The sequence below is a fragment of the Micromys minutus genome (genome assembly GCF_963924665.1).
Source record: "Micromys minutus genome assembly, chromosome: X".
Taxonomy (NCBI): domain Eukaryota; kingdom Metazoa; phylum Chordata; class Mammalia; order Rodentia; family Muridae; genus Micromys; species Micromys minutus.
In genome coordinates, this window is record NC_137970.1 from 15,377,601 (window position 1) to 15,393,087 (window position 15,487).

The 15,487-nt window shown below is 46.4% G+C and overlaps 1 protein-coding gene across 1 annotated transcript; it reads right to left on the reverse strand.

Annotated features, from left to right (window-relative positions):
• Positions 1–298: 298 nt before the first annotated feature.
• On the reverse strand, positions 299–12,629 carry AKAP4 (A-kinase anchoring protein 4; the record flags this gene model as incomplete). Its single annotated transcript, XM_080909875.1, has 6 exons — positions 299–454; positions 818–2,914; positions 4,236–4,337; positions 4,739–4,789; positions 8,596–8,691; positions 12,603–12,629. 6 exons carry the CDS (start codon positions 12,627–12,629, stop codon positions 299–301), a joined length of 2,529 nt encoding a protein of 842 aa, XP_080766001.1.
• Positions 12,630–15,487: the final 2,858 nt, after the last annotated feature.

The window sequence follows — 15,487 nt, forward strand, 5'->3', positions numbered from 1 at the left end:
ACAGCCCAGTGTGGAATATGGACACAAATTCACTACTATTACCAGCCACAAAAAAAAAGAACCCATTTTCTCCTCCCTTTTCTCTGACATTAAGAAAATAACAACAAGTTTTTGAATTTTTTTTATTCATGTTGCCCAGCAGGGCACCCAGTATTTTCACAGTGCAACTGCTCAGATGTATTGGTAAATGTGATCACAATTGTGCAGTTTACCAGCCTGATGATGGGGGTGGCTCCAGCTGGGGTGAAATTGCTGCCGGGGAGAGGATGGATGGAGGGGAGTCAAAGGAATTCTCAGCTTACAGGTTAGCGAGAAGCCAGTCTAGCAGTTGCTTTCTAGCCATGTTGCCCACGGCTTCATCCAGTTGTCGTTCTTTGGCAAACTTCATGACCTCCTGAAGAAGATCTCCTACACTGTACCCTTTCTCTGCTGCCTTAGCTGAAACTTCAGGGAGCTGTGGAGAGAGCAGAGTTAGCTTGAGTAATCTGATAGTTCTTAGAAGGAGGACCCAGTGAACTAACTTCTCTCTGTGCCTGTCCCCCAAGGTTAAAGTCCTGTCACATATCCAGAACTACTGGCATGCCTAGCCTTTTCCCCTAAGACCTAGGAGGATGGCTGTAAGGAGAGATGCATGGTTTGATTTCAACTTCTATACTGAAAATAATTTCACTGAAATCTAATGTGGGAACTGCAAGTATGTGTGTATGTGTGTGTGTGCATGTAGATAAAGAACGCAGTTATATATATGAATGAATGCTAGTCTGCTCATATCTACCCATTCCATCTTTACTTTCTTGGGCCTTAAAGTGTTTCTTACCTTCTCTAGTTGTCCATCGTCGTCTCCCATGAAGTATAGCATGGGCACATTAAACTGAGAGGCTGCAATCCATTGCAGGACAGCCTGCAGCTGCTTCTGCAAGTTACTTGTAGAGCACTGATTGTTGACGATAACTTCAGGGCCAGGAGCTTCAGGATAATTTTGTGCCATCACAGCTTCACGGCCACATCTGGGGGCACTGCTTGCCAGGGCTCCTTGATCTTCCAGCTCAGCCAGGGCTGCTCCATTGTTGCTGTACTTGGCCATGATAAGGCACAGTTTCATCACGGATTCTACCAGTTGGTCTATAAACTGACGGTTCATTTGCTTCATCCCGCTGATGAAGTCCAGTTCTGTGTTGTCTTGGCATTGGTCTTCAGGTCTCTTGGCTTTGCTTGATCTGGGATCAGAACGCTTATTCTCACCTTCAGATACTTCATCGCAGCTGAAAGGGCTCTCACTCAGAAGTTTCTGAATCAGGGACAGAACCATATTCGACATATCCATCTTCTGGGACTCCAGTTGATTTTCCTTCACACATGATGGTCCAGGAGCTCCACGACTTTCAAAATGCTTCATTGAAAGTGATTTAGAACTTTGGCCACCTCCACACTTTTCGTATTGTGCACTTTGGGTCATATACCCCATGGAGGAACCAGGGCACTCCTCTTCACATGGATCTTTGCCCTTGGCTTGTTGGGTCAGATGGTATTGAATGAGCATAAGGGCAGAGACAATTAGATCCTTGGCCAGTGAATCTGTAGAAGGACTGATCTTTTCTCTCTTCTCATCTTTACTGGGGCATACTTTGCTAGTCACCCTGCCTTGGTTTCCTTGTTTCTGGTTGTTCCACATAGTAAGGCTCTCTTTGAGGATGTGCTCGCTGACTCTCTCAGCACTTGTCAGTGATTTGCAGCATGAATCGGCTTTGCCTTTTCCTTTATCTTTTCCTTTCATTTCAGCTTTCATAGCTGAGAACTCCAGGCTCTGATTCTTGCATTTCGGATCATGAGTTCCAGCTTTTAAGGTCGCGTATGCCAGACTTTGAGATTTGGTCTCCTTCTTCTCACCAAGAAGAGCACTGACCAGACGCTTTAGCATGGCCTCCATGATGTCTGCTGCATTTTGTTTACCATGATTGAAAAGATTCCTCTTGACAGCAGAAACAAAGTCTGAGTCTGTCATCAGGACTCCTGTGATGTTATGCAAGTTCTTCATGCATGAGTCAATCAGATCAGATACAATTTCCTTGGTGTGCTTTAATAGTACCCTCTTCAGGACCACACAAGCTGGAATTGGCTTCCCACAGCTGTGCACTTTCAAGGTTTTCATAACAGAGACCATCATGTCAGATGCCACCTGATTTGCATAAACCATAAGCCCCTTGCTGATAGAATCTGCAAATTCCTTGCTGTCTTTCGGGCACATCTGCTGCTTCTCTCCACACTTGTTCTTATTAGACATTTCACTATACAAAAGGGTTTTCCGGCCATCCCTGCCTTCCTCTCCATTGCCACGCAATTCTGCGGAGGTCAGTTCCACAGCTTCATGGGCCATCTCGGAAGCAATTTTGCTGACAGCACAACGGGGGCTGGTTTTCCCCTTTTCTCCTGATGTATACATGGAATGGTGGAGACATTTGTTTCCACCTTCCAGTTTGTCCTTGATTTCCTTACGGGCCATTTGGATGACCAGAGATGACAATCGGTTGACATAGAAGGAGAGGTCGTCCATAGAACATTCTCCCTCAGGAGTGGCAATTGACCTCTGATTGCTGGGAGATTTGGTGGCAGGGTTTGAGGGACTTTGGTTATTGTTGGTGTTTTTGGAGGCAGCCATTTCTAGGTGAAGGTTTTGAGGTCCTTTGTTCAAATAATCTAAGTTTACTTGATCGGCGTACACACTGTAGCAGTTCTCAGAGCGTGTTTTGTGATAATTGCCCTCTAGGTCTCTTACTTTATGTTTACAGCTAGAGGCTGAGGGACTTAATGCATGTTGGAAACCCAAGGCATACTTCTGGAGATCATTGAGGAGCCAGTTGAGGACACTTATGGGATCAGAGGGAGCTTGTTTGAAAAGGCACACAGATCCCTCCGTCTAGAAAAAGAAGAACACCTCGCCGTAAGAGTTTGAAGAGTTTGGGTAGGCTACTTCTGCCTCTTTGTTTTCTGGTTGTTAAAATATATAGCTTGTAAGTAACGCAGAGGTATGACTTTATTAGTGTCTAATGATATTCATTAATAAAATTCAAGCACTACTATAGCAACAAAAGCTTGGAGGATACAGAGTATATATGATTGTAGATGTGATTATTTATAAATGCTACCAATGTGTTTGTCAATTTCATTTGAGTATGTGTGTATGACTCACTGTGTCAAAATGTGCCAGTGAATATTGTGTGTGTAAGCATGTCAATATGGCAACTCATGTGTATTTCATCATGTCTTTCAGTAGATACAAAAGTGTGTCAGTCTGTGTCATTGGTGTTGGAAGTTGCTTTTATATGTATGTATATGTATTTGTATGGCTATGTGTAGCCATATATAATAATGTGTTAATATCAGTATCAATTGTGCATGTAAGCCAGTACAAGCATGTATTTTGTACATACTAGTGAATGGAAAAATACAATTGTATATGTCAGTATGTCTGAATATGTAAAGAATGCACTGTGAGTTTCAGTGTTATATTTAAAATAATGATCACATGTGGTTTATTCTACATTTATAAGATCTGTAGGTATTTGTGTATATACATGTTGCACATACTCTGGATGTTTTAAGTAGCATAGGTGAATAGTCCATATATGACTGCATTCGTGTAATGTGTATATGCATGTCAGTCATGTGTATTGTCACATAGGTCTTTCCATATTTGTTTATAAATGTGTATGTCAAAGTCTGAATTTGTTAGGGTCACTGTTTAGGTCAAGGTTTATATGTGTTAATGTGTGTTGGTGTGTGTTTATGCATTGTGTGTCTTACTGTAAATGTGGGTGTTTATATTTGCCACATGTGAGCACATAAGTATGTTTGACTACATGTCTTTGTATATGTGAACTCTATATGTCAAGGTCAGTATATTAATGTGTATGTGTGTTTGTAAATGTAAAATGTAGTATTACTTACATACCTCATGCTTATGGAGGTCAAGAAAGTGTTAGGCCTCCTGGAACTGGAGTGGCAGCATCATGTGGGTGCTGAGAATCAACCCTTCTGATTAACGAATACCATTTTAAAATATTGCCTGTGGAACTTAGCATGGCCCTGAACTTAGTCCTGTGTTTTCTAGAATGTCATGTGTTCTGGGTTGGCAGAACTGTTGGACAACCATTTCCTTACCAGCTCTGAACCAGAGTCTTGAGATTTAATATTGGTCCTAGAAATTAGGAATAATAGAACCTCAGAGGCTAGGTCACCTTAGAGTGGTCTTGTTTTTCAGTGTCCTTGATCACGATAATCTCTTTTTCTTCCAGATTCTCCAGGTTTAATTCACCGTCTGACCTGGAACCAGCAGCACCCTGTGGAGTTAAAGGGTGAGATTTTTAATGAAATGTTGATGTTTGTGATTTCTTCAAGCTTCCCTACCCTTTAGGCTCCAAGTTCACAGCATGAAGGTCATATCCCCCATCATACTTTGTTCCTTTAGGAGAGGTAGGTTTTAATGCTATAAAATTTGAAGAAAGAAACTAGATTATTTCCACAAATTGCTAATCCATCCTCTGATGACACTCAAGAGCCATATTCTGTTATGTTCCACCATTTGGGACAGATTATGTATATCGAGGCTTTTATTTAGCCCAACCAGTGATGTAAGTGACCAGGCCTTTCTTCTCTCTGCCTCACCCCTTCCCTTCCCTCGTATTTCACAGAAAACCCTTCTTTTTCTCACCCTCTTCCACTTTGAACAGAAAATACCCACCTTGGAATCTTTATCTTCCACATTCAAGGTGGACACATCCACAAAGCATATCTACAGAAAGTAAGAGGGTAAATTAAGACACACTCCTGAGGAAAAGTCACGAATTTCTTTCTTGGAGATGATAATAACACTTACCTCATGGGATTTAGGGGAAAAGTTAAGTGATACTGTAAATTTCAAATATTTTAGTAATACACAGGTAAACATTTCTATGTTTAATAGTACATTTTACTAAAATATGAAACTTGTGGTAATATGAATACTGCTTATGATGATGGCATGTTTAAATATAAATAATTTTGTTACTTGGTCAGGTTGAAACTGTGAAGTACTATCCAAATAACTTGAAATTTGGGAAGAAGTATGAAATAGTTGTTTGCCCTCCTGAGTGGGCTGAGAACAGCTTACTGGTAGCTAAACTATGGCTTTAGTGTTAAGAAATAGAAGCTGGTTACTAGGCAACTACGACTCCTACCTCCTCTTAGACTCCTACCCCTCTTAGGTTCCTCACTCCTCTTAGGCTTCTCCCTTCTTAGGCTCCTTCCTTTTAGGCCCTTCAGCCCCACCCCCTTATTAGGCTCCTCTCCTTTAAACCCTTCCTTTCTTGGGGCATCCCTCCTCTTAGACTCCTCCCCTCCTAGGCCCCTCCCTTCTTAAGCTCCTCCCTCTTTGATGACTCCTTTCTCTTAGGCCCCTCCCTCCAATCAGGCCCCTCCCCTCTTATGCACCTTCCTTCTCTTGGGCTCCTCCCTTCATAGGCCCCTCCTTCTCTAAGGCCCCTCCCACTCTTAAGTTCCTCCCCTCTAGACCCCTCCCTTCTCAGGCCCCATCCACTCTCAGGGGTCTCCTTCCTCTTAGGCCCCTCCCTTCTCTTAAGCCCCTCCCACTCTCAGGGGTCTCCTTCCTCTTAGGCCCCTCCCTTCTCTTAAGCCCCTCCTACTCCTAGGTTTCTCCCTCCTAGACCCCTCCCTCCTCTTAGGCCCCTCCCACTCTCAGGGGTCTCCTTCCTCTTAGGCCCCTCCCTTCTCTTAAGCCCCTCCTATTCCTAGGTTCCTCCCCTTTAGACCCCTCCCTCCTCTTAGGCCCCTCCCACTCTCAGGGGTCTCCTTCCTCTTAGGCCCCTCCCTTCTCTTAGGCCCCTCCTACTCCCAGGTTCCTCCCCTCTAGACCCCTCCCTCTTCTTAGGCCCCTCCCACTCACAGTGTTCTCCTTCCTCTTAGGCTCCTCCCTTCTCTTAAGCCCCTCCTACTCCTAGGTTCTTCCCTCCTTGACCCTCCCTCCTCTTAGGCCCCTCCCACTCTCAGGAGTCTCCTCCCTCCTAGACCCCTCCCTCCTCTTAGGCCCCTCCCACTCACAGGGTTCTCCTTCCTCTTAGGCTCCTCCCTTCTCTTAAGCCCCTCCTACTCCTAGGTTTCTCCCTCCTAGACCCCTCCGTCCTCTTAGGCCTCTCCCACTCGCAGGGTTCTTCTTCCTCTTAGGCCCCTCCCTTCTCTTAAGCCCTTCCTACTTCTAGGTTCCTCCCTCCTAGACCCCTCCCTCCAATCAGGCCCCTCCCCTCTTATGTACCTTCCTTCACTTGAGCCCCTCCCATCATAGGCCCCTCCTCTAAGTTTTCTCCCACTCTTAGGTTCCTCCCCTCTAAACCCCTCCCTTCTCTTAGGCCCCTCCCACTCACAGGGTTCTCCTTCCTCTTAGACCCCTCCCTCCTCTTAAGCCCCTCCCACTCTTAGGTTCCTCCCCTCTAGACCCCTCCCTTCTCTTAGGCCCCTCCCACTCACAGGGTTCTCCTTCCTCTTAGGCTCCTCCCTTCTCTTAAGCCCCTCCTAATCCTAGGTTCCTCCCTCCTAGACCCTCCCTCCTCTTAGGCCCCTCCCACTCTCAGGAGTCTCCTTCCTCTTAGGCCCCTCCCTTCTCTTAGGCCCCCCCACTCGCAGGGGTCTCCTTCCTCTTAGGCCCCTCCCTCCTCTTAGGCCCCTCCCACTCGCAGGGTTCTTCTTCCTCTTAGGCCCCTCCCTTCTCTTAAGCCCCTCCTACTCCTAGGTTCCTCCCTCCTAGACCCCTCCCTCCAATCAGGCCCCTCCCCTCTTATGCACCTTCCTTCACTTGAGCCCCTCCCATCATAGGCCCCTCCTCTAAGGCCCCTCCCACTCTTAGGTTCCTCCCCTCTAAACCCCTCCCTTCTCTTAGGCCCCTCCCACTCACAGGGTTCTCCTTCCTCTTAGACCCCTCCCTCCTCTTAAGCCCCTCCCACTCTTAGGTTCCTCCCCTCTAGACCCCTCCCTTCTCTTAGGCCCCTCCCACTCACAGGGTTCTCCTTCCTCTTAGACTCCTCCCTTCTCTTAAGCCCCTCCCACTCTTAGGTTCCTCCCTCCTAGACCCCTCCCTCCTCTTAGGCCCCTCCCACTTGCAGGGTTCTCCTTCCTCTTAGGCCCCTCCCTTCTCTTAAGCCCCTCCTATTCCTAGGTTCCTCCCTCCTAGACCCCTCCCTCCAATCAGGCCCCTCCCCTCTTATGCACCTTCCTTCTCTTGAGCCCCTCCCATCATAGGCCCCTCCTTCTCTAAGGCCCCTCCCACTCTTAGGTTCCTCTCCTCTAAACCCCTCCTTTCTCTTAGGCCCCTCCCACTCGCAGGGTTCTCCTTCCTCTTTGGTGACTCCCTTCTCTTAGGCCCCTCCCTCCAATCAGGCCCCTCCCCTCTTATGCACCTTCCTTCTCTTGGGCTCCTCCCTTCATAGGCCCCTCCTTCTCTAAGGCCCCTCCCACTCTTAGGTTCCTCCCCTCTAGACCCCTCCCTTCTCAGGCCCCATCCACTCTCAGGGGTCTCCTTCCTCTTAGGCCCCTCCCTTCTCTTAGGCCCCTCCCACTCTCAGGGGTCTCCTTCCTCTTAGGCCCCTCCCTTCTCTTAAGCCCCTCCTACTCCTAGGTTTCTCCCTCCTAGACCCCTCCCTCCTCTTAGGCCCCTCCCACTCTCAGGGGTCTCCTTCCTCTTAGGCCCCTCCCTTCTCTTAAGCCCCTCCTATTCCTAGGTTCCTCCCCTTTAGACCCCTCCCTCCTCTTAGGCCCCTCCCACTTTCAGGGGTCTCCTTCCTCTTAGGCCCCTCCCTCCTCTTAGGCCCCTCCCACTCACAGGGTTCTCCTTTCTCTAAGGCTCCTCCCTTCTCTTAAGCCCCTCCTACTCCTAGGTTCCTCCCTCCTAGACCCCTCCCTCCTCTTAGGCCCCTCCCACTCTCAGGGATCTCCTTCCTCTTAGGCCCCTCCCTTCTCTTAAGCCCCTCCTATTCCTAGGTTCCTCCCCTTTAGACCCCTCCCTCCTCTTAGGCCCCTCCCACTCTCAGGGGTCTCCTTCCTCTTTGGTGACTCCCTTCTCTTAGGCCCCTCCCTCCAATCAGGCCCCTCCCCTCTTATGCACCTTCCTTCTCTTGGGCTCCTCCCTTCATAGGCCCCTCCTTCTCTAAGGCCCCTCCCACTCTTAGGTTTCTCTCTCCTAGGACCCTCCCTCCAATCATGCTACTCTTAGGTTCCTCCCTATTGCCCCATCCAGCTCTCCTCTTAGGCCCCTCCCACTCTTAGGTTTTTCTCTTTTAGGCCCCTCCCCTCTTAGGCTCCTCCCTCCTCCCTCTCTACAGGTTCCTCCTTCCCTTCACATTTCTCCCTCCCCTCTCCTCACTCCTCACTCTGCCCCTCCTTTGATTCACCCCGGCATGATACAGATGTGTGTTGTCCCCTGACAGTCCCCACTTAGCTTGGATACTTGGAAAAGCCACATATCAGCTTCCATGTGTTTTATATTGGACTCCAACATATCTATACACGTATGGTAACTATTTTCCTACTCCTTGGAGTCAGTTTGAATCTTACCACTTTTCGGTCCTGATCTTGTTGTCCTTTTGGGCTGTAAAGATCTACCTTGCACACGCCCCTGCGGCTGTGTAACCAGTCAATATCGTCAGACATCTGCAGGAAAAAGCAAAAGAAATGTGAAGTTCTTAAATGTAGTTTATAAAATAAAGTCAGTTTAAATAAAACTTGTGGGATCCAGTACCCGTCTGTTTCATCGAAGTTTAGAAAAGATGTGAAAGTGGGGAATGATGGTGAAATGTTTAAAGTCAAGGCACAGGACCAATTGCTCTTATTAAAATCTGTAGTCTCCTTTCATTTAGACCCACCTTACTAAGTATATTGAACATGGTAATATGTGGACTTGAGAGGATACCATCAGGAAAAGTGGTAAGCAAATTGAAGTTTAAAGACAGGGGTTTATATTTGTGATTTATGTCTGCCTAACTAAATAGCTATTTCACAAGGTATTCCAAGAAAGCTGCTAACAGCCTTACATGGAAAATTAAATGTCTTACAGAAACAACACCAGGTTCTGGAAAAATCAAGTTTATTGTTTTAGAAAGTTGCTAACTGCCTACAGGTCTACTTTTCCAATCCAGCTTGGAGCCAAAGAGACAAAGACAACCAAATAAGTTTGTGATAAAATTTTGATATTTAAAACCAGTTAACTTAATAGTCTTGTGTTTTGGTGTCTGGGGCTTGAATTGGATTTTTCTTCAGAAGTTAACAGGATACATTTCTTCTCCTAAGTATTAGGGGGCTGTGGAATTCCTTTTTACACACACACACACACACACACACACACACACACACACACACACACACACACAAATATTCTCCTTCAGCTTCACTAGATTATTAGATCTTTCCTCTTCCTGTTACTTCTTCAAACTAGTCTTACACTGTTCTTTCTCCCTCTGCCTCCATTTTCTTTTTCTCTGCCCTCTCTTCCTCTCCCCTCCCCTCCTTCTTCTCTCCGTCCCTTCTCTTGCCTTCCATATTCCTGCATCCTTCTCCTATTCCTCCTTCCTCCCTTTATCCTTTATCATCCCTCCATGCCTCCTCCCTCCTCTTCTCATCCATCTTCCCTCCCTCCCTCTTGTCTCTCATCCTCTATTTCCCTCTCCTTCCAAAGTCATTTTCCACCCTTACTCCATCCCTTGTTTCTCCTTTACTCCTTCCTCCATCTTTAGTCTTTATCCTCCCTTGCTCCTTCTTTCTCTTCATTCATTTTCCTTCCCTTAGCTTTTCTCTCCTCCTTTCCATCCCTCCTCCCATCCCTCCTCCCTTTATTCTCCACCCTCCTTCTTAATCCCCCCTCCCCTCCCTCCTCCCCTCTCTTCTCCCTCCTTCTTTCTCTCTCCCCTCCCTTTTCTCTTCTCCCTCTGCCTCTCCCTCTTCCACTCCCTCTCCCTCCTCCCTTCCCTCTTCCTCCTCCCTTCCCTCTTTCTCTCCCTCCTCCCTTCCCTCTTTCTCTCCCTCCTCCCTTCCCTCTTCCCCCCTTCCTCTCCCTGCTCCCCTCAATCCTTCCCTCCCTCCTCCCCTCCATCCTCCCCTCCCTCTTCCTCTCCCTCCTTCTCTCCCTCTTCCGCTCTTTCCTCCCCTTCCCTCTTCCTTTCCCTCTTCCCCTCCCTCTTCCTCTATCTCCTTCCTGCCCTCCTCCCCTCTCTCCTTCCTGCCCTCCTCCCCTCCCTCTTCCTCTCCCTCCTCCTCTCCCTCTCCCTCCTCCTCTCCCTCTTCCTCACCCCCACCCTCCTCCCCTCCCTCTTCCTCTCCCTCCTCCTCTCCATCCTTCCCTCCCTTTTCCTCTCCCTCCTCCCCTCCCTTCTCCCTTCCCTCTTCCTCTCCCTCCTCCCCTCCCTCCTCCCTGCCCTCCTTCCCACCCTCTTCCTCTCCCTCCTCCCCTCCCTCTCCCTCATCCCCACCCTCCTCCCCTTCTCTTCTCCTTCCTCCTCCCTGCCCTCCTCCTCACCCTCTTCCCCTCCCTCCTCCCTGCCCTCCTTCCCTCCCTCTTCCTCTCCCTCCTCCCCTCCCTCTCCCTCATCCCCACCCTCCTCCCCTTCTCTTCTCCTTCCTCCTCCCTGCCCTCCTCCTCACCCTCTTCCCCTCCCTCCTTCCTGCCCTCCTCCCCACCCTCTTCCCCTCCCTCCTTCCTGCCTCCTCCCCACCCTCTTCCCCTCCCTCCTTCCTGCCTCCTCCCCTCCCTCCTCCCTCCCTCCTCCCCTCCCTCTTCCTTCCCCTCCTCCACTCCCTTTTCCTCTCCCCCATCTCTTTTCTCCTCCCCTTTCCCTCCTTCTTTCTCTTCCTCATACTTTTATTCTTTATCCTCACTTTCTTCATGGCTTCTCCCCTCCCTCCCCTCCCTTTATTTTCCCTCCTCCATCCCTCTTCCTTCTCTTCACCCTTCCTTTCTCCCCTCACTCCTCCCTCTCCATCCTCCCTCCCTCCCTTCCCTCCTTTATTCTTCCTCCTCCCTCTTTTCATCCTTCCTCCCCTCACTCCTCTCTTCTGTCCTCCCCTTACTCCTCCCTCTTTCTACCCTTCCTCACTCTCCACTCCTCTCTTCCCTTCTCCCCTTCCTCCTCCATCCCTTTATTCTCCATCCTCCCTCCCTCCCTCCTCCCTCTCTTCACTCCTCTTCCCTTTTCTCCCTCCCCTTTACCTTTCGTTCCTCCCTCTTCCTCTTCTCCCACCTCCATCCTTGTTCTCCATCCTTCCACCCTTTCTCCCTTCCTTTCTCCCTCTCTTCAAACCTCCTTCTTCCCCTCTCCTCCCTCTCCCTCTCTTCATCCCTCTTTCATTCCTCCTTCATTCTCTTTCCTCCCTTCTCCCCCCACCATCCTCCCTCTAACTACTTCCCTCTTACATTTTCCTTCTCCCTAACCTCCCCCTTCCCTATCTGCCCTTTTCTTTACTCCTTCTGTCTCTGTCAACCTTTGATTCTCCCCTTCCATCTCTCTTCCTTTCCTCCCCTTTCTCTCTTGCCCCCTCTCTTTCCCCCCACTTCTTTCCCCTTTCTTCTTTCCCTATGTTTCCTTCTTCCCTTTTCTACCCCATGTTCTCTTGGCATCACTTTTTAAAATAAATTATCTAGAGATTATCTTACACAATACTTATCTTGACCATATTCTAAGGTGTTTGGGGAGGTTTCCAATTAAGAATTATACATAGAACTGTTGTAGAAAAAGCCTTATTACCCTCTCAGATGAGAGAAGAACTTCTTTGAACAGCTAGTGAATAACTACTAGATTCACAAAGAAGTCAGAAGCTACAAGATCCCTTCTGAGAGTTGGAGCTTAAAACCCCATAAGAATAAGATGTATAAACTCATTACCTTGATGATAGAGTTGTTTTGTACCTTTGACTGAAGGTATGCCACCCAAAAGGGAGATGTGCCCCTTTAGATGGAAGGGGGCAGTGCCAAGTTCTTAGGCACTTGCAGCTGGCTGCCACCCCGGTCAGCTGTTAGACCAGACTGATGGGCCAAGCTGTTTCCTGCTGGCTCTGACCCTGGTGTATGACAAGTATCTTTGTTGAGTCACAATACCTGGTGCTGTAGCAACCTGAGCAAAGGCCTGGCACACTTGAAAAACTCAGTAACCTTTTCATATCCAAAGTATGCCAAGCTGCCTACTGTAGGCTACATTTTCACTATGTCTCAGTGGGTACATGTATTTCACAACATTTTCCACTGTTCACAACCTCCTGATTTCAAGCATCTCATCCCTGTCCCTGCCAGACTTTGAGAACAATCTAATGACACTCATTACCAGTTTACACAGAATTGTTCCCAGTCCTTGCAATCAAAAGCATTTTCCCACTTTTTTTTACTTCTCTTTGAATTCCCCACTACATCACCAGAGTTATGCGGCGATAGATGTTTTTAGATTTATGTTGAAAGAAATTTTGACCAAAGACATTCTTAATTATCCCAGAATAAATGGAAACTTAAAACTAGAGGCTGCCTTAACCACTGAGAAGACGCCTCCCATATTATCCAAAAAGAAGTCAGAAGATGTCTTTACCTTTGTGGTACCACAGTAGGCGATCATTTGGGACCTCTGGATGGTTTGATTTGGAGAATTTGGGTGCTGCGATGACTCTTCCAGTCTGTCTAAAGATCTTAGGTCTTTCCTCAACCCTCCATACTCTCCTAAAGCCTCCTTGCCAGCTGGTACTAGAACTTAAAATTCATGACATCACTGTTTCTATAGAGAACAATGACAGCACAAAATGGTGGACCTTTGCCTTAGGATTCTAGATGATCTGCATGGTCAAGCAATGAAAAAGACTGAAGTCCTACTTACTATCTCCTATTTTGGCCAGTGATCATTGTTGGCTACAGTTTGTTTTAAAAAATTATCTATATCCACTGAGATGCCTCCTGTTTAAAAAAGTTTAGAAATATTAGCACACAGCAAAGGAGAGCCTCTCATGTGTCCAAATCATACTTTATTTGACTTTGTCCTTTCTCTGAGTCTCTTCTTTTACCAATTGAATCCTGGACAGATGTCATATAGACCCTGAATGTGAATAAACTTAACCAAACCCTGAATTATTTGAGATGTCCCCCTAGATAATACAGTTTCATGTTGAGGTCATATCTTCACTTTCTTCTTGTTGAATGAGTTTTCATGAAAAAAAGCAAAACATTTCTATTCACCCAAGATAGGTTACCTATGATAAATTAAAAAAAATAAAAACAATTTTACCAAAGTCTAGTTCAGTGAATCAGTGAGTTTCTTGGGGCTATGTATAGGAACATATGAAGGGACTCTGACCAGCTTGAGTGTGGCTCACATGGCTCTGGCAGGCTGTGTCCTTCTCCTTGATTCCTTCTTCTGTGCTAAAAACTGTTAGATTATATTCTTAAAGCTACAACTCCAAGGTCTATTCATTTATTTGGCCATGTCCTCCTCCTGAGACTGACTACTAAAGTCCAGCCACCAAAGTATTGACGTCCAGCGATCGAAAGCCCCCTTTGGCTCACCTAATTAGTATACCCAATTAAAATTAAACACCTCATCCTAACACAGATTTTCCCTTGTACCTTTATAAACTGCCATTTTCCTATGTGCTATGTTCGTTTTCTCTCTAAGAGGCAGTCCTTTCCCCTCTACCAAAGACAGATACCCCTCCTCCCTCTCCCTTGTTCCTGTTCCCTTCTCCCTCATCCTCTATCTCCTGTCTTCATCTCTTATCCCTGCCCTTTGTCTCTCTAGGGCAAATACATCTCCTTTGTGCTGAGAACTTGGTCATTGGGGTCCTGAGGTGATACTTTTCCTAACAACAGAGATGAGAGGTTTCTTACATAGATGCAAGATGACTCTTAATAGCAGTTGTACCACCAGAGAGCTTACAGGTTATGACTAATGGCTGCTGTGTTTCTGGAGCACCCTGAACAATTTGAGGACATGTTGGCCACTTACTTGGAGATTATCCTTACCTCAGCAATTGTGTCCTGATTATTCAATCTTGGTGGGGGTGTCTTTAGAAATTTTATAACTTCCATGGCATTTCCTAAGGCTTTTAAGTTTTGTTAGCATCCTGAGTCATATGAGCTCCTCTCCTCCCTCCAGGAGGGAATGTTTCAATATGGAGAAAGAGGGATATACAATGGTAATTCCTTCCTCTTATTTCTTTTACATCCTTTCCACTCTCTCCTATGATGTTCTCTGAGCCTTGGTGGAGGTGATCTAGATATCTGACTCCCTTTTCCCATTTTTTTTTTTTTTTTTGTCTGAGCATTGGACATGATCTCTCAGCAACAGCTGCTTAATCTCGGGAACCAAACTGGTTATGAGTCTCTGTAAGACATAATCTATTTTGAAACAAGTAAGTTTCTTTCTATGCCAGACCAAATTTGACAGCAGTAATAATATTATGGTACATGGAAGTAGCTTTTTCAACCTCTATGAGGTATCTTTGTTTAATATTCTAAGGTGCTGATTTTGTTGTCTTTTCAAATGTTTATACAGATATATAAGACATTCAAGGGTTAGCAGAATATAATGAAACAGTTTTACCTGGATGGTAGTATAGTTAAAGGTCTATCATTGTCCACTGTAAGTAAGAGCCGATTGGAATTGGATAAGTAAGTGAGTAGTAAAAGTTGTTTGAAATGTCAGGTACAGCATGATAAGGTCCTGTGCTGCTTAGATTTTCACAGCTTGATATTAACCTAGACATATCTGGGAAGAAGAATACTCAGTCAAGAAACTGCCTCCATCCATTAATCGACTTTGGGGCCTGTGTCTGAGTTACTGTCCTATTGCTGTGAAGGAAAGCATTTAAATGAGAGCTTGCTTTCTATTTTCAAGAGTTATTCTTTAACTATTATGTTGGGGAGTGTGGCAGCAGGCATGGTGCTAGAGCAGCAACTGAACACTTACGTCTTATTAGCAAGTTAAAGGCAGAGGTGGGGGAGGAAGGAAGGAAACTGGGCCTGGCATAGGTTTTTGAAACCTCAAGCCTACCCCCAGTGACATATTTTCTCAAACAAAGCATAGCTTCTAATTCTTTCAAAACAGTCCACCAACTGACCAACTGTCAACCAAACATTCTAATATATAAGCCTATGGGGGACATTCTCATTCAAACCATCACAAGTCCTGTAGTTTTAATGATCATCTTGATTAATAATTGATATGGAAGAACCTAGCCAACCATGAGTGGTTCTAATGGGCAGGTGGTCCTGGAACATATACGACAGATAGCTGAACATATGCCTGGGAAGAAAGCCAAAAATCCATATTCTTTCATGGCTTCTGCTTCCATCTCTGCCTCCCTCCAAGTTTCTGCCTTAGCTTCCTTCAGTGATGGGCTGTGTTTAGAATATCTAAGCCAAATAAGACCCTTTCTTCCCACATTGTTTTTGGTCATCATCTTTATCACAGCAAATGGAAAACAA